Source organism: Eulemur rufifrons, chromosome 30 (genome assembly GCF_041146395.1).
Source record: "Eulemur rufifrons isolate Redbay chromosome 30, OSU_ERuf_1, whole genome shotgun sequence".
Taxonomy (NCBI): domain Eukaryota; kingdom Metazoa; phylum Chordata; class Mammalia; order Primates; family Lemuridae; genus Eulemur; species Eulemur rufifrons.
In genome coordinates, this window is record NC_091012.1 from 67,761,293 (window position 1) to 67,780,629 (window position 19,337).

At 45.7% G+C, this 19,337-nt stretch overlaps 1 protein-coding gene across 2 annotated transcripts in view; it reads right to left on the reverse strand.

Annotated features, from left to right (window-relative positions):
* Positions 1 to 3,934: 3,934 nt before the first annotated feature.
* The window catches only part of DRP2 (dystrophin related protein 2), a 44,507-nt gene continuing 29,104 nt past the window's right edge, over positions 3,935 to 19,337 (reverse strand). The window contains exons 12-22 of one of the 2 annotated variants that reach the window (XM_069463384.1): positions 19,154 to 19,239; positions 17,297 to 17,454; positions 16,793 to 16,959; positions 14,536 to 14,647; positions 13,142 to 13,278; positions 12,771 to 12,836; positions 12,437 to 12,502; positions 11,421 to 11,564; positions 9,556 to 9,793; positions 8,287 to 8,407; positions 3,935 to 7,974 (exon numbers count right to left, since the gene is read on the reverse strand). In XM_069463384.1, coding sequence (XP_069319485.1) covers positions 7,850 to 7,974; positions 8,287 to 8,407; positions 9,556 to 9,793; positions 11,421 to 11,564; positions 12,437 to 12,502; positions 12,771 to 12,836; positions 13,142 to 13,278; positions 14,536 to 14,647; positions 16,793 to 16,959; positions 17,297 to 17,454; positions 19,154 to 19,239 — 1,420 coding nt within the window. In that variant the 3' untranslated portion in view covers positions 3,935 to 7,849. The remainder of the gene's footprint in view (positions 7,975 to 8,286; positions 8,408 to 9,555; positions 9,794 to 11,420; positions 11,565 to 12,436; positions 12,503 to 12,770; positions 12,837 to 13,141; positions 13,279 to 14,535; positions 14,648 to 16,792; positions 16,960 to 17,296; positions 17,455 to 19,153; positions 19,240 to 19,337) is intronic. The other variant, XM_069463383.1, reaches the window with a different exon arrangement.

Genomic DNA, 19,337 nt, shown 5'->3' on the forward strand with positions numbered 1-19,337 from the left:
TGGATGAAAGTGTGCATATTTCTGTCCATTCGTTTGCCTTATGTCGAATCAACTGTAGTTGTTTATCTACTTCTTTTGCTAGTTATAATATGTTTGAAGTTTGTAATTGAGTAGAAAAGGACCAATATAAAAAAAGTAGTAGACTTAAGACCTCACACAATTGTGGAACTTTCTCTTTATTAATCTGAAAATTATTGTTATTGTTATTTTAGAGCCAGGGTCTCATTGTGTTCCCCAAGCTGGCTTTGAACTCCTGGGCTCAAGTGATTCTCCTGCCTCAGTCTCCTGAGCGGCTGAGACTGTAGGCACAAGCCACCACACCCAGTGAGAATTATTTGTATTGCTTCTGTGCCATGGTATCATCAGATGATTCAGTTATGCTTGCCAAAGGCAGACAGTCTAGCCTAGAGGCCACATAGCTGGTTTGCATGTGTTTTAGCTTTTCCAAACTTTTCTGGGTTTTTTTTCCCTGAAGTATTTCCTAAAACACAGAAACAAAATCATTTCTACCTAGGGCTAGGACCTGCCACAGTGAATTTAAGTGCCTACCTTGCAGCAGTTAATAGTAGGGTTGTGTCCTCTGTTCAGGCAATAGTGCTGCTTTCCTGCTCAGGGATGATTTCTTGCTGCTGCTTATGTTTCTTCTGTTGTTATGTTTTTAAGATTGGGGCTGATTGCTATTCATCAGCTAAGGGAACAGTTAGAGCAGAGATGAAGAAATTCTTAGCTGTTATTCCTATCCTGAGCTTCCTCATCCTAACCCCCATCAGAAAAGGTTAGGAAAAACCAGATGCCTGTAATACCTGTGAAGACTTCCTTAACAACCCTGGGTTGCTTTGTTTTTTTTTTCCCAGCTGTATTATTAATATTTTCTGGTCTATGATCTTTAAGGAATAAATAAATTGTTCCTTTTAAATGGTCTGCTGTCAATTTATTAAACTACCCCCATGAAAAGTGTACTCATATCCAAAAGGAAACAAGGAGACAAATAATAAACTGTATGTCTTGGTCCCTTTCAGCTGCTATAACAAAAATACTATAGACTGGGTAAAATATAAACAATGGAAATTTATTGCTCACCATTCTGGAGGCTGGAAAGCCCAAGATAAAGGTGCCAGCAGATTTGGTGAGGGCTGTGTCTGCTTTGTAGATGGTACCTTCTTGCTGCCTCCTCAAATGGTAGAGGGGCAAATAAGCTTCCTCAGGCCTGTTTTAAAAGGGCTCCCTCATGACCTAAACACCTCCCCAGAGCTCTACCTCTTAATATAAACACATTACAGATTATGTTTCAATATATGAATTTTGGGTGGACATATTCAGACCATAGCACTCTGATTAGAAAATATTGTCAGTACTGGGGTATCCTTCCAATGAGTTCTTAGGATAACTCCTAATGAACTCAGGAAATCATCTCATATTAACCATATAGCATTGGGACTTAGAGATTGGGGTACAGAGAAGTGATACAAATGGCACCTCCAATATTTAGATTGAATTATCATGTTGTAGTGGAACAAACGTAAGGTTGAAACTCACCAAGGTTGCAAGTCTCTACATTTCTTAGAGCCTCTATTTCCTCATCTGTAAATCAAGGGTGATAATGCTTATCACCAACAGGCAGCTGAGAGTTTTCTAGAAGTAGCCCAGCTAGCCCCAGGTCTGGTCCCATTTGATAAAGTTGGTGCTGCTCTAGGAAATGTACTCCCAAGTTCTCTGTGCTACATTTAGTGCTCCTATTCCAAGTCATAGTTAAGCCATAGGCAGAGAAGAGGTTAATATGTATGGATAGGAAGGTGGAGGAGGGATAAGGACAGCAAGAATGCTGGGGGAAATGCAGGGAAGAAGTGGGGCTAAAGGAGATAGGCATATTAAAGGCGAACAAAATAAAGCCAAGATTAGGAGAGAAGTTAGAGGATAGCTTGAAAACTACACACCATAAGATGGTATAAAAAAGATTGTTCTTTTTTCAGAAACCCAGAACTTAAAAGATGGGAATAAGGAGAAAGAGGCCAGATACAGTGGCTCACGCCTGTAATCCTAGCACTTTGGGAAGCTGAGGCAGGAGGATCGCTTGAGGCAAGGAGTTAGAGACCAGCCTGGGCAATATAGCAAGACCCTGTCTCTACAAAAAGGTTAAAAAAAAATTAGCCAGGCATGGTGGCTCGCACCTGTAGTCCCAGCTATTTGGGAGACTAAGGTGGGAGGATCACTTGAACCCAGGAGTTCAAGGCTGCAGTGAGCTGTGATCATGTCATTGCATTCCAGCCTGGGCAACAGAGCCAGTCCCTGTCTCAAAAAAAAAGGAGAAAGAAAGAGAATGGGGGAAAGGAATTGAGTGTCAGAGGTAGAAGGTGGGGGAAGAGGCCGAGTTTGAAAAGAAGATAGGCTTTTCCAGATAAAGGAAGGCAGGGGACTGGGGTGGAAACAGATAGAAACTACCTTGAGGACAGGCTGAAGAGGTCTGAGGCCAGTAAGGATGACACATATGCCACAGGTGGCATCAAGGGGTGAGGAAGGTAGAAGAGCCCTCGTGCAGCCTCTGTCCCATGCTGCAGCCTAAGAGCAGCTAGAGCTCTGCTGAGAGGCAGGGTGGTAGGGAAGACAATGCAACAGGAAGGGGCAAGGGCAAGCACGTGTGGCTTTTGAGTACCTGCCATATGGGTAGCCCGAATTGAGATGTGCTGTAAGTATAAAACATACACTAGATTTCTGTAGGGGAACTGCTGTGTCAGTATCCTGATGACCTTGTACTATTCACACAGGCCACATAGGCAAGGCTCAACTGTAGGCTGACCCAGGTCTTGGCAGACTGCCCTGTGATCCTCCTAGAACATAGGAATACAGTCTTGTAAGTACGGAAGCTGCCACGAGGCCGTTTTTCGTTTGCCTCCCTCATTCCAGTACAGTCTAGGGCTTTATACCTGCCCCCTCCACCCCCAGAAGATACAGCCACAGGCCATAAAACTGCTTAGCTGCAGTGTGGCATTGGCTACTCAGCACCAGGGGGTCCCACCATTCACGTTGTGTGCCATCTGGCCCTTTTTGTTTCAGTGTCATTCTATGGGACAAGGAACACAGGGTACTGATACCATTGCTGATGTTGCTTTTGCTATCTCTAGAAGTAACAAACTGTCTGGATCTATCTAGATTTCTTGTTTTTTCACCAGCTGAATCTGTCAGCTTAGCAATTCCAAGGACTTAGTTTTTTCTTAAAGAATATAAAATATCTCATTAATAATTATTTTATACTGATTACACATTGAAAGGATAATATTTTGGATATATTCGGTTAAATCAAGTATATTGTTAAAATTAATTTCACCTGTTTTACTTTTTTAATATGGCTGCTATAAAATTTAAAATTACATATGTGGCTTGCATTATATTTCTGCTGCACAGTACTGCTATAGTTTGGTGAGAAAAGAAAAAATGGTGGTGGGGAAGAGGGACTGACAGGATTTTATTTTGCCAGAAGATGGCATTTAAAAAGAACTATCACCATCAATTCACAGGGACGTTTTAACACCAAAAATATATATAGCCATAATCTCAGAATAAAAGACAGATCTTTAAATTGAATAAATGTAACCTTATGGGAACTCACTGCATTGTCCTGATTTTTCTTATACTGCTTCAGGCTGGTGAAAAATTACTCAGATTGATGAGGATAGAATTTAGAAACCACTGCTATATAGAGCTCATCCCATGAGGTGATAACTAGCTAATCTGGGGAAGGGTGGGAGGTTTGAGAAGTGACCAATCCAGGTAACAGTAGCAGATGGGACCAATGTTCTTTATCCCATAGCTATTGGACTCATCTGGTGGCCTTATGTTTTATAGTGCTTCTGTGGCTTCTTGGTACACCCTCTCTTCCCACCCCCCAAATAAGAGAAAGATATGGAATATCAGAGTCAGAGAACATAACCAGACGAACCAAAGTAAACAAATACAAATTTATTCTTTTCAAAGCAGAATTCAAGGGAAAGGTGAAAAGCACCACAGTGAGTGGCAATCAAAGTTAACCAATTTGTTCCCAACCCCACCCCTTCATCCCAAACTTTTCTAGACTTGGCTGCCACCCTGTTACTTCCCCTGAGTCCCTTCCCCAATTCTCATACTTGTGACCAGTTCTTGCAGCCAGCAAGCAGCATAACAGACTTCAGTCTGGCTTTGATATTGCCCAGGGGACAGCAAGGACATTCAGCAGGTCGCCTCTCAAATATGGCAGCTGTGGGAGGAGATGGAGGCTGGGAGCTGAGCCCTGGCCTTGAGCCTTTCCCTCTCCCACAGCCATTGGTGTTAAAAGAGTGAGAAGTAGCTGAAGTATTCCTTTGTTCCCACGGGAGCTGCCTAGCTGAGGAGCTATGTCTCCACAGCCCTAGGACACAGCCCCCAGTTTCTCTCCCAGAACTGTTTGTGTTAAGGCAGCTGTTTTCTTGGTTATATGTCACTTACGTCAAGAGAAATTAGATGGGATTCTTGGCCTGAAATAGTCCTAGAGGCCATAACTCTGCCATTGAGAACATGAATTCAAAAAATGCTCTAGCCTGATGCTGGATATTGAGCCCAGACCCCAAACACATCCCTGGTAGCATGGGCATTCCTTAAAATGAATCTGGAGGGAAAACATCTCCTAGAATTGGCCTCTGCCTGGCCTCAGGGTTTGTCATTACTGTGGCTTGTCAGCCCAGTTCCTGGAGCACCACAAACTCAAACAGGCTCCTCTGTAGGGAAGTATTTCCCAACTTTGGGCCTTGAAGAAAATGGGCACTTGAGAGCCTTGCTTCTAGCCTTTCCAATCTGGAGGGAAGGGCACATGACCTCCTGGGCGGGATCCTCCCTAGGGAACCATATCACAGCCTGATCTGCTTCAGGCAGTCAGCCTTCCCTAACAATCCCCAATCAACGTGAATCCACTCTGCTCTAGGTGGAAGCAGAGGTATCCTCGTAATGGCTTTTTGGCCTTTATCAAATTCTGTCGAGGATAAATCGCCTATTAGTCCTAACTGTTCCCTGATACTATTTGACAACAACCCCAGCAAGCACTCACGTTCCTTATCGCTGATGCTAATCCTACAAGTCAGAAGGTTTTCCTTAGGCTACCAACCCGGCAACTCTCTTCACCACCCTTCCAGTGCAGGGCCAAAACTACACAGCACCACGCACAATACCTTTAGGTGACATGATACACAACAGATGCCAAAATTATACAACACAATTCAGTAAATCCAACCCCAATTTGGATTCACAGTGCCCAAAGATCCATTTACCTCACTGTGGGCACAGTGCCCAACATGCTGCAGTGACTGTCACTGTACTCCTGAGTGATATACTCACCTCAGGGATTAAGGTAAACACAGGACCACAAAGTGTCAGTGACCCCCTTAGTGAGAATTCGACTCTTGACCTGCTGCTTCAGTCCACCTACAACACGAATCCTACATAACGAGATCTACATCTTTTCTACCACGCCTGGCCCACTGCAGTTGCCATAGGCCCTCAGCAGTCCAAGAGCTCTTGAGTGGGGTGGGGGTAACAGAAAGAACTTTCCAGGACTTTCCCAGTAAAAGATTGCTCCATAATATCTGGTCACATAGGCTTATGCCTCAAGGTCCCTGAGACCTCTGTCCCACATTCCTGCCCAAAACTTAGGCCCCTACAAGTATGTCTCCACTCTGACTGATGCCCAGGTTATCAGACTGATACCTGCTTATCACTTGCTCACCACCTATCCAGATACCCAGTTCTCCCACCTAGAGACCTCATAAACACTAAGGTAGATGTTGTGATATGAAGTCTGACACCCTGGACCTGTGGCTTAGAGTGGGGGAGAGGAGGCAACCCCAAACTTCTGGACCCAAGCTGCTACCCTGCCTCCCCTGCAGCAGATCAATCTAGGTTCCCAGCAGTTCTACCCACTGGCCCACTGCTTGATTATAACACAACACCCCAACTGTCTCATTCCCTCCTGATCTTGGTGGCAACCACTGTTTTCATTAAGGCCCTAAGCCAGACCTTAGGAAGTGGAAGGGGTCAGAGAATGTACTCTGTGTTGTAGCCCAGCAAAAGCTAATGAAAACCTATTTGTTCTTTCTTTTCTGCATGGGTTGGGTAGAGCTTAGATTTGCTCTATTTGGGCACCTGAACCATTGTTTAGGGGAGCCCAGAAAAATTCATCCAAGGCCCAGGTCTCAAGGGAACAAAATTTTGAATGAGTGAAGAGAACAGAGTGACTCTTCCTGTTAGATTCCTCTGGGGCCACAGGCTTCGGTTGATTTAGTCTTGAGGACAGCCCACCCCAAACATCAATGGAGAGAGACATCCTAAGGGAGCAGCCAGGATGCATCTATCTTTCCAACCAGAGGCTGGGGCTAACAAAGAGCAAGGCAGAACATTAGTACTTCAAGAGGTATTAGAATTTAATGTGTGAGTGAGGCCAGGAGAGCACTGATGTACAGTAGATATGTAGAATAGATATGTACGTATATAAACTTAGGCAAATTAAGTTGACTGCAGGACTTCTAGGTTATAAAGCTCTTCTTGGTAGAGAGCTGCCTAAGTGGGCTCTGAATCTGTTCAAAGTTCTCAAGCCCACTCTCCCACCCCTCACTATCTATTCTGAATAGTTTTTGGATAAAGGGATCATGGTATATGTTGCCTAGGAAGAATTAGCTCAATTTGAGGATTGGGTTCACCTTCCAGAGTTAGAAAGAACAGTTTTATGCACAGGAAGGCCTTCCGGTTGTCTGGGTGGAAAGTGGCCAGCTTCCTGATTCATGGTCACTGGCTCCTAGGGAGGGGCCGCTACTTAGGGTGGCCTGTTGCAAATGACTTACGATTATCTGGGGGCAATCAGCCACCTCACCTGATTCAGCCTAAGAGCTAGAAGGGTCACCGTCTGGAAGAGTGATAGGGAGTCATACTCCTTCAGGCTAGAGGGTCTCTTCCCCTTCCTCACCTAAGGAGAGCAAAACTCCCTGGCTGAGTAAGCTTCTACTCCTTCCGCGGGTCTGTAAGGACAGACTCACAAGAAGAAAGGGTGGCTTCAGCTGAGTTTCCAGAGCAACTCAGCAGGTCCCTCAGGATGTTGAGGCCTTCAGGAAATAAGAGGTTGGGGGTGGGGGAAAAAATTAAACCCATGTAAGTATTTCTTTAATGTTTCCAAATGTAAGGTGGAAGCAGGAGCTAGAATAAACTGTTCCTTCATTGAGGAAGGTCTCCCAGGTACTGAGGCAGAAGGAACTGAAGATATTCAAGGAGGAAACAACATCTAGGTAGCATCAGGATGGCTAGAGATCTCCCTGAAGCTGAAGGAATAGGACACATACTGCCCAGACTTTTTCAGGGGGACTTTGGAGGGGGGTGTCTCAGGGATACCCTCTTGCCTCCCTGAGTTGGCCCAGAGAGCAGGGCTAACACCCAAGGATTTGTAATGCTGGAACCCTGGGGCCATTAGGTGTCTCCCTCTCCATAATTCCATGGAGAAGGGAAAGGAGTCATTGGGCACCACTTAGCTCTGCAAGGCAGCTTCTCTGCTCCCCATCTGAATGGCCAAGTGCCATTTGCCTGGGTTGTAAAAGAAGGGTATGTAAAGGACTGGTCTCAAACTTGAGGATTAAAGGGAACGTTTTAGAGTGAGAGCAATCATGCCTCCCCTTCCCCCACCACCCCCCTCCCAAATATACACCCCTCACATACCACCAGATCCCTGCTGCTGCCTGGAGCCCAAATAACTCTACTTGAGGAATGAGGGGCCAGTGGGGACTGGAAAGTTCGGGTGAAGGCTGAGGGAAGGCTTTGACCAGAACCAGGAGAGGATTATGGACCACAGGATGTGTATCTAGCTCCATCAAGAGGCCAGCAGGGTGTTGGCAGTCACGTCAGAGCTTCGCACGCTGGGGAAGGCATGGCGGAGCTTCTCCATGATGTCCTCCAAGCACAGGCTGACATCCTGGCTCTTTGATCCCACATCATCTGAGTTGGAAAAGAGAGATTTGGGAAGAGAACTAGAGACTCCTTTATGAGGCCTAGGGGCCAGGTAGGATGCTGTCAGCTGAAGGGCGGACCCACCAGCAGTGTTTGTGTCTTCCCAGCACAATGCCTAGTACACAGGAGGTGCTTGATATATACATTTGTAGAATAAGCATGTGAATGAATCAATCAACAAACCAATCATCCCTGACCCCAAGCTCAAAGCCATGAGGGGAAACCTGTGTCAGCCCTAGCAAAACCTTGGGCAGGACAAAGCCATGGAAGAAGGAGCTGAAAGCGGCTGGGGGAACTCACCTGCAGCCTCTGTGTCAGGTGTAGTCTGTCCCTTCTCCCGGGCGTGACTGCCTTCTGACTGTTGCGGAGAGGAAGCTAGGGACGATCCCGCAGAGCCATTGCCATCTGATTCGGAGGGTGGCTAGCAAGAGGTAAGGCATGACTTAAGTGGCTTTGCTTTCCTAACCTTACCTTGACAGACTCCTGAGCTTAGAAGGGACCTTAGAGACCTCATGCATATCCCTTTGCCCTTGGGCTCTAAGAAGCTTTTGGTAATGGCCTAAACAGAGGCTTCCTCTTTTAGAAAACTTCTTTGAATATCCAATTACTGATTAACTTCTTCCTTCTACAACATATGTCAAAGGCTCCCAGTTTTTATAAGGATGGCATCGCACGTAAAGGTCTCATGCTGTCATTTCAGCTATAATTAAGCTATTTAAAACCCAATCCTCTCTAGAAATGTAGAGTTACACACCTGATCCTTGGTTCATAACATAATAGCATATGTTGGAAACCCCCAAGAATCCATTTACAGGCTATCCCTTGGAGGATCTAGAGAAGAGGTGGAGGGTGGTGATATTGCCTGTTATATATAATGACAATAATAGGTAACATTTATGAAGTGTGTACTACATTCCTGGCATTGTGCTAAATTCTGTAAATGCATTATCTCATTTTATGTTCACCACAATTCTACGAAGTTTGGTACTATTATTATTCCTGTTTTACAGATGAGGAAACTGGGGCATAGAGAGGTTAAGTAACAACAGTCCTAATACCCTGCAGCCACTAACTGGCAGAGCCACGTTCAAACCCAGAGCTGTCTGACTCCAGAGCTACACTACAGCATACACACTACCTCTCAGAGATGAAAGGGACACAAAGTAACAAGAGACCTCTTTATAGCAAAAATCTTTCTTTTGCCAAACATGTCCAAACCTTCTTTCTAGTAAATACCATGCTAGCATAATAAACATTTTGGATGATTTTTGAAGTCTGTCCTTTCAGTACTAGATTCCAGCGGGTTGTGAGGAAGTGAGCCCTCAGAAGTCCTCCCTCTGCCCCAGGCCCCTCAGTGGTTTCAGAGTGACACACAAGGGTGGCGTGGAAGCTAGGCAGAAGGAATTGGTCAGGGATGTGACCATGCCAGCCCCTTCCTTCCCCCACCTGCCGCAACTGTAGGCCCAGTTCTCTTCTCTTTCATGCCTCCTTTTTGCTGCACTACCCAGCTCCCCAGCCTTCCCCTGTGCCCAGTGGCTGCCCTGGTTCTTTCCCTGTCTCCAGCCTCACCTGCAAGAGCAGCTCCCTCAAGCGCTGCAGCTGGGACTCTAGCTGCTTGTTGTGGTCTTCAAGGATCTGCATGCGCGTCTCCAGGCGGGTCTTGTGCTGCCGAAGGATCCGAGCCTCAGCCAGAAGCTCCTCATTGCGGTGGTCCGGCGTGGCCTCGGTGGAGCCCTCAGCCAGGGTAGGTGCCTCGGCAGCCTCTTCATGCTGCCACTTCAGGCGTCTCAACTCTCCCTGGAGAATCCTGCCAAGGACAGAGAAACCAAGACCTATGACCCTAATGGGGTACTGACTGTTCAGGTCCCAGATGTCCTCTTGGGCCTAGGTGTGAGCAATCCCTGTGCTCTCCCACCCCACTCCACCCCCAGCTGTGCTCTTGGACGAGTGGCCACATCCACTTCCTCTACAGCACATATGTCATTTACTCTGCCATCCTGAGACCTCAGAGCTGAGAGGGCTGACATTTCACATAAGAAACGTCTCAGGGCTTTGATGTGCTGCTTCGGGGATTAATTCTGACCTTAAAATCAGGCAGAAACACAGTCTGCAAATAAGTGAGGCATTAGGGCCACTGACTCACCTAGTCCGTTTTTAGAGTTTTAGATTCCAGGGAAAGACATAACATAAACAAAAGACCACCTGTCTTGTCTCTTCTCTCTATGACCCTCCTCTTTGGCCCACTTTGAACACCCATGCTGGGTCATCAGGGAAATAGATTGCAAAGAGATGGCCTACTTTCGGGCACATCACTTTGTTTTGCAACAGAACAGAGTTGCCTGATGTTTCCCAGGGCCTGCCCACTGCTGCTCTAAGGCAGTGCTTCTCAAACTATTCAGAGTGAAAACCTAGGGCTTTCTTCAGTCCACTGTGGATTAATATGTGGTCCTAATGCACATGAGCTGTACACAGCTCACATCATGCGCAACTTGACACACAAGGTCAACAACACTCAAACTGGTCTCTACCCTTTTTAATGAGATGAGGCCACTAATTCTGTGCTTGAATGTCATGGTAATGTCAAGCTGCTGTAAATGTTTCTAAAAGCTTAATTTATATCTTTATCTACCTTGTCCTGGACTGGTGACAAACTGGTCGCAGGCTGGCCCTGGTCTATATGCCACACTTTTGAGTAGCAGTGTTCTAAAGACTTGTTACTCCAAGTTTGGTCTATGGACCAGAGGCATGGACATCCCCTGGGAGTTGGTTAGAAACACAGAAACTCAGTTTCCACCCAGACCTGTGAATCAGAATTTGTATTTTACTGAGCTTCCCAAGTGACTCATGTACACACTAATAGATTCTACTTCATGCCCTCAAAGTGGCTTAGACCCTTCTTGGGTCCCTGCTACCATGCCTACTTTATGGAGATTCATGCCATCCCTGTAATCTTCTTCACCTTCCTTCTTTCAGTCCTCAAGTGCCCTATGTAGTGTCATGGTCCTCTGGAATACTTTTATTAGGTGATAAGTATCTCTTTCCACTTCTAGCACTCAAAGTTCTCCGAGGGCAGGGACATGTCATACTCTCTTCTATTTTCTCTGTGTTTGTATTCTCTCTGCTTACATCTAATGTGTTCTCGGAAAAATTTGGGTTTAATCTAAAGGATTCAAGTAACCATTATAATAGCTAGCATTTATTGAGCCCTTACTATAAGCCAGGCACTGAGCTAACACATTATATGCCTGATCTCAGTTAGTCTTCACAAGTGACCCTAGGAGGTAGGTTCAATTATCATCATCCCCATTTTAAAGTTAAGGAAATAGAGGATCACAGAATATAAGTTACACAGCTAGTATGCAAAAGTGCCAGGACTTAAATTCAAGCTGCCTGCCTTAAGAACCCACACAGATTTGTGACATCATCACACCCACCGGTTCTCATCTTCCAAGTGGGCCAGGATCTTCTCTAGGTCCCCCTTGCTTTCTGTGGCCACGCTGCATGGAGCCTGCTGCCCAAATGCTGGCTCCCGATCTGTGATGGGGCTGGAGTGCCGCAGCAGGTACTGGTCCTCATCTCTGCATGGGTGTGGGGAGAGGAAAGGAGGTGGCCAGTGTTAAACAGAGAAACAGATCAGGGCATGGGTTCTCAGCTCCAAGCCCAGGCCCCAGGATATGCATGCTGGCGGATTCACTTCTAGGTCACATTGCAAGGAAAGGCCATATATTCAGGCTTGAGAGGGATGAAAGTGTTCAAAGGTGGCAGAGGCTGTGGTTGGGAGTACCAGCAGAGAGTGTTTTCAGGATGCTAGGGCTTCTGGGTTCTATTTATAGCTCCCTGAGAAACAATGAGCAAATGACTTCCCTTTCTATGCTGTTCCCCCACTTTGCTCTTTTTTGTTTCCTCTTCTCCCAGAGGGATCTGAGTCCCAGTCAGGGCCACATTGATTCATGTAGCCAGCAGTTCCTAGGCCCTCTGAGCAAGAAGGGGACCTCCCCAGAGATGCAGGGGCCCTTCTCTGGGCTACAGCACCAGGGAGCCCCTTTGGCTATACTTTAGTCAAGTCCCTGTTGTCTACCGGGGTTGGTGTGGCACTAGATGGGGCTTAGGCACCTTGAGCACAAGATAATGGTCCTTTCTGCAACTTTAGATGAGGGTATATTCTTCTTTCCTTAAAGTTGAGCATAAAAGGATGGGACACTGCAACAGAGACATGGGCAGATAGAAGGAAGATTTGCACATCATTCATTCCCTAGCTCAGTTGATAGAGGGAAGACTGCTTCTCTTACTAAATACTGTGTCCAGAAAGCAGCCTTCCTTCCTTCCTTAGGGAGCCAAGGACCCTAGCCACCATGCTTCCCATGCCCTAGAGGATATACCCTTCCTAAATGGTGGCAGAAGGATCCCAAGGAGAGCTATTTCTGGAAAATAAGCAGCTGTGGGAACTTACATGCTGTCATCTGGGGACAGGCTGTCGTTGAAGAAGGAGCAATTTTGACTTTCCATCTCAGCAAGCCTGGGAAGAAAGATCAGAAACAGGACAGAAAACAGGATATGGGGCCTGCTTTTATCTCAAGGACTCTAATCCCACAACAGGATCACTGGCTTCGGGAGCTGCCTCAACCATCCCTAAGTGTTGGACCTCATTGGCTGCTGCATATTCTACTATGCACATCCCCTGGCCCTGACTCTGTTCTCTTTGCCTCATCTCAAAACCCCTTCCCCTTGAACTTCCTACAAACTCTACTCCACCTCACCTCCACCTCCCGCAAACCTGGTGGTACCTGCTGGCAAAATGCTCAATGCGGGAGTGTGTGTCAGCATGTGGCAACATCGGGGAAGAAGCCGGCCTAGAAGAAAGCAGCAAAGACTCAGAAGACCAAAGACTGGGCAGCTGGGCAGCCTGTTTCCTCCCCCCTTTCCTGCCCCCGACATGATGGAGATGGGCAAGAGCTGACAGGAACAAGATACAGAGGCTGGATTCTAGTCTATTTATCAAGCCAGAGTCCAGGTCAGGCCCAATCTGAATTGCCCCGTCAGTAATAGGATTTACCCTTGAACACTCCCCTAGCCCACCTGGGACTCAGCCTCTTCACAGCACACACTCAAGTTCAATGAGGCTGCCCACAGCCCCTGCTCAGCCACTGGTACTCACGTCTCGCTGTAGTCAGCCTCCAGCACTGATTGTACAGGCAGATAACCTCGCTGAGGGTGTTTGCTGAAATAATGCTTTGAGCGGAATTTGTTCTTTAAAGTTGTAGCAAAGTCCCTCATGTTCTCACTGGATGTGGTCTGGTTGGGAGGGGAGACAGGGCAGAGGACTCACCCTAATGGTTTCCAGATGCAGGTGTGGCTGCTCCCATAGAGCAGACAGCATGACAGGTAATCCACTCTTGCTCATGCCTACCACACCTGCTCCTAGATGAAGATCTGGAAGGATATGTGCCAAACCGTGAACACTGGTTGCCTCTAAGAAGTTGAACTGGAGGGGTAGGGACCAGGGTGAAGGAGAGAGGAGGACTTTCCTTTTATACTTTAAACACTTCTATACAATTTGAATCTTTTACAACGAGCATATATTTGTTAATTTTTAAAATAGCTTTTCTACAAATTCTACGGATATAGAGGACAAATAGGAATCTACCATCTCCAGTCAGTTTTCTCTGTATGACTTTTATAATGTTTTCCTTAAGATGATAATAAATGAAAAGTAAAGGACAGGGTCCCTGCTCCCACAAGGTCACATATTTCTGTGCCAAAAGAATTTGAAGAGATGACAGCTTAGAAAGATGGATTGCAGGGAAACAGGCTGAAAGATGCGAGGGAGGATGGGGGAGAGGGTGGAGGGGGAACTGGGGATATGCTTGGGGCTTTGGGAGAATCTATGGGGACAGAAAGGGATAGAGACATATAAGGAGTAGAGTCATGTAGAGAAGCGAGGCGTGGAGCTGTGGGTCTTGAACACAGCACAGGAGCAAATCTGTGGCTAGAATTTAGGCATGCTGATCAACCCGGGCTCAGGTGGCTATGAAGGGCATGGCTGCCATGGAAAACTAAGTGGAGTTTTTGGGTCCATTAAAGAACATACCCTTTTTCTCCGCCAAGGGACTGAGTAATTAATTTGAGCACAAACTTTAATATTGACTAGAAGGGGTAAAAACATTGACAAAGTAGCAGGGAAAGACCAAGTGATACAGGAAGCTAGTCAAGAAAAACTCAAGTGAGCAATAGAAGGTGAGTCACCTGGAACTGCCTTGCTCCCTCTGTTTTTTTCCTGAGACTTTTCTCTGTAGTAAAATATCGAGTGCCTTTTCAATGGCTGAGAGTGTCCTAGACCAGCTGCAGCCTGGCCCCTGGTGGTAGTGAGGGAGAAGCTCTGATAGAAGCATAGAGTGGCCAGAATCCCTTAAACCAGTGAATCACCAGGGCTGTTTGGAGAATGCTCCCCATAGGACAGCTGAATACAGTGAGCCAAAGCTGGGCAAAGCGCATCAAGGCCTAGTACCTGAGAGCTGCCTACCCCTCCCACCCAGCCCAGAGGCTCCATACCGGCGTGTAATACTCCATGATGGGGTAGTGCAGCTTGTTGCCTTTGCTAGCTCTGCCTGTCAAGAAGCAGGTCTGGCAGATGTCGACATTAAATTGTTTCAGACTCCGGTACCTTGGGGAGAGGAGACATGGTAGGAAAGGGAATCCAGTGTGCCACTGTGACCTCCCCTCTGTTCCTCTAACATCAAAATATACACACACATTAGAAGGGAGTGAGGCATGGGGCCATAACATGCTCAACATCCTATACAAAGCAGTGGCTGAGCCCTCAATAGATAAACAGTCTTATTCTAGAGACCAAAAATCTCCATGAAATCACAAGACCAGATTCCCAGGAAGTGTGGGAAATAGCATTATCTCACCACCTTTGTTTAAAGCAGTTGGGAGAGCAGAAGTACAGATCTCATTTTATCAAATAGTTTTCTTTTCTTTTCTTTTTTTTTGAGACAGAGGAGTCTTGCTCTGTTGCCCAGGCTACAGTGCTGTGGCGTCAGCCTAGCTCACAGCAACCTCAAACTCCTGGGCTCAAGCGATCCTCCTGCCTCAGCCTCCTGGGTAGCTGGGACTACAGGCATGCGCCACCATGCCCGGCTAATTTCTTTCTATATATATTTTTAGTTGTCCAGATAATTTCTTCGTATTTTTAGTAGAGACGGGGGTCTCGCTCTTGCTCAGGCTGGTCTCGAACTCCTGACCTTGAGCGATCCTCCTGCCTTGGCCTTCCAGAGTACTAGAATTACAGGCGTGAGCCACCACTCCCGGCCTCAAATAGTTTTCTAAATAAGGATGGCCCAAAGCAGTCTAGGCTCCCATGTACCACCACCTACCTTGGAAAAGTTACACTTTTAATACAAAGGCAGTTTATTCTACCAGCCTTGGGTAAGTTGGCTAAAAGTTATTTCCAAAGGTTATTTATAACTCTATTATTACAGAATATTGAATAGCTCTTCAGATCTATTTCCAAAGCCTGGCTGAACTTCCCAGACTTAGCAGCATAGAACAGTGAAATGCCTAGACTTAGAGAAGTCAGACGAGCCAATATCTAGTCCTGGATCTACCATGAATTAGTTGTGTGAACTTGGGCAAATCACATCCCACCTCTGTGCCTCATTTGCTCATTCTATAAAAAGCGTGGTGGTTGTAAGGGAGAGCTGTGTGTCAGTGCTTTAAAAAGTTAAAAAGTTGAGCATTGTATGATTAGAGACAAATCTAGGATAGTGGTTACCTTTGTGGGGGGATGGTGGGGAATGTAATCAGGGAAACCTCAAATGTATTGCAATAATGTTTTATTCCTTAAGGTTGGTCAAGGGTATATACTATGGTATGCTGAGGCCAGCTCATAAGAGCTGACTGTTAAAATTTCAGGGGTTTTCTAAGCCAGTTGTTAAATACACCCATTATCAAAAATTAAACTACATAAAGTCACAAATAAATGATATTAAAAACAAAAGTAAGAAATACTCAAAACTCATCACTTCCTAATTACTTTCCTATTATCTGTGTTCTTGTGGTTATTTATTTATTTATTTTTCAGACAGGGTCTCACTGTGTTGCCGGGACAGTGGTACAGTGGTGTGATCATAGCTCACTGCAACCTCCAACTCCTGGGCTCAAGCGATCCTCCTGCCTTGGCCTCCCAAAGTGATGGGATTACAGAGTGAGGCCTCTTGAGGTTGTTTACATCTATTGTAGCTGCATGGTGGAAATACTATAACTGATGTGCAACTGAGCATTTTTTCCCAATTCTGCTCAGAGACTTACTGTAAGTAGCCTGACATCAGCCACAGTGGGAATTTACATCACAGAAATTAGCAAATATTACAAATCAGGTTTCCTTTTTTGTTTCTAGAGAATAGGGTTCTTTTTTTCTCTACATTGCTTTTATTTTATGCCAAAGAAATGGGAGTATTTGACATACTGTATTATTGGGGTTTTTTTCTTCAAAATATTAAGGGGGTATCTAGAGAGTAGATTGTGAAACATTTGCTGGCACACCATTTGGTACAGAGGTATTCTTACAGTGTCCTCTAGACATGTTTGAAGATCTGTAATACTTTATAATACAACTAAAACAAAGTATTTCATCATTTCCAAATTTTTAAAAAGTTATACATCCTACAATAGAAAGGATTATAATATATAATGTACAATAGATTAGTTATAAGTATATAAGTATGTAATGCATTATTTTATAATATCTGATTTGTATGTCAGATGACATATTTATTATCATCCCAAAAGGTATTTTTTTCCCTACCTGAAGCCCTTGATGGGGCACTGTCTACAGATAGAGCACTTGGTCTGATGTTTCACTTGTTCAGCAATGGTGACCCGATGCAGAACAGCCAGCCACACCATGGACTGGGGCTCCAAGTTGACCCACTCCAGGAACTGGGAAGCTTCAATGACTGGCTTCCCAGTGCTCTAGGGAAACAAGAAGCCCAATGGGAATGACTGAGGCCCAAAGTGTCTTTTCTGTAGAATGGCAGCCCTCAGAGGAGCAAGGGAACCAGCAGGGCCTGGGTTGGCCTGTTCTTCAGAGGTGTTCACCTTCTGCCCTACCCTAGTTGAGTTGTTGTACTCCCCAATAGGACTCCGACTTTAGAGCTCAGAGAACTTTCTGCCCTCTTGTCCCATCCCAACAAAATCCCTTATATCTGAGTACTTCAGATCAAAAGCCTAACTCTTAATCCTTCTTCCCTCCCTTCTATCTCACCTTCCCTCCCTGCCTTCCTCCCTCCCTCCCCAATTCCATACTCACAAAACGGAAGCAACTACGGACACTGGGCTCCACATTGCTGCCCCCAAAGGCTGCCACTTCACCCAGCTGACGGGGCACCTGAATGGCCTCATGAAGCAGGACACCGAGGTGGCGTTGGTCACACTGGCTGCCTGAGTTGGCCACTTGGCTGAAGAGGTCTGCTGGCCCCACCATCAAGAATAGCCAACCCCAGTGCAGGAATGGCCAGAGAATGGTGCGAGGAGAAAGAACAGAAAAGGAAGACAAGGAAAGAGCACACAGACTGAGCTAATGACTTTTGAAACTGGAATACTTAGAGGTCCATCCCTGACTTTCTAGAAGCCCAGGAGTTTTAAAAAGAACATTCTCTGAGTTCAGAAAGAAAAAATGAGACAGACACAAAGAGAGAGCATCAGGAAGACAGGGAGAGAGAAAGATGAAAACAGAGAGAGAACTGTGTGTAAGAGCAGTGCCAGACGCAGATATGACACTTCTTGGAAAACAGATTCCTCAAGAAGCAAGAAGTGGGGTGTGGGCTCAGGGAGCCTGAATATGAGTCACAGTTGGGCTGCCATACCCTCTCCTGTTCATGTAGCTCATGTAGTAGTCTGACATTGCAGTAATCTCTCAATTGTCCACACAAATGGAAGGAAACACTGGCATGGATAATCCAAAAAGAAGAGCTAATCCAAAGCATCTGCTCATCTAAAAATTATGTGTAAGTGGTTGTGGAGTATAGTATGATACTTATATTTGAATTTGGGCTGTATCAGCTCTTCCAGGACCCTCCTCCATCTAAATTCAACCTTAGCAAACCTCCTCCAGAGGTTATTGTCTGCTTCATACCTTGTATAAGGCTCAGAAAACACATAGAAGTAGAAGGCAGAGGGCCTGGGTTCAAGTTTTGGATCCATTACTGACTAGTAGAACTGTGGGTAAGTCATGAACCTCTCTATGTCATAGTTTCCTTACTTGTAAATTGAGGATAAATAATCACTGCCCATCCCATCTCAAAGTAATGTTGGGAGAAATAAATAACATCACAGCCATGAATATGCTTGGGGAAGTTCCCTTCTCTGTAAAGCTTTCCCAGACTACTGTTATCTGTCTTTCTTCTGTGATCTGATATAGCATATATCCTTTGCCATTTGGATTAATTCTCATTCATACTTTCTGAAAAATGCTTTCTGTGTACTTCTGTCTCCTTCTCTGGACTGTAAACCACTTGAAGCAGGACTGTGTCTAATTTAACCTAGCATTCACCCCCATTTAGTAGAGTGGTCAACACATATTAGGACTCAACAACTAATGATGCTGCTGCCGAAACATTCAAAATGCTAAACACAAGATGGAAGATGGAAGATGGAAGATGGAAGATGGAAAGGAAAGCAAAGGTACTATAAACCAGAGAGGTGAAAAACTACAGAGGCATATACTATCCACCTCCCAGATAATGAGGATTATTGCACCCTGACCATGTATTGACACAAAAAGTTTTTAGGAGAATGTGTGTGTGTGACATGGCTTTAGACCGGGAAAGGGCTAAGCCTGGTAGGCCACAGGGAAATACAAGTAGAAAGTCAGAGCCCTGGGTACCTCAGGACAACAATGCAGATCCTGGCTAAGTATTGACATCAGATCAGAAGAAACCAAGCCCCTTGGAATGACACCGGGAATAGTAATAGGCCTTAGGCCCATTTTGGCCTTTGGCTGTCATGTGTTCTTTGCAATAGCCTGGCCGGAGAAGCAACACAAGGTAGCCCAAGTCGCCCTCTGCTGAGTCCTAAGACCTACCACTGGCTTATCTTATCCTCTTCCTTCTCCCTCAACACCTCTCCTTCCACCCAACACCACTTCAGACTTTGGGGTTGTACTCACACTGAAGTTTTTCCTTTACTTCTGTGCCACACAGGCATGCAATGCCAGTCTTAAAGGACAATGCCCGCATCTTTCCGCTGCGACCACTAGGTTTAAAAGAAGAGACTGAGAACATGAATATATGTAAAGGGTTAACATCTTGGCAGTCAATTCCATCACAGAGTTGATCCCGGCCCGGCCCTGT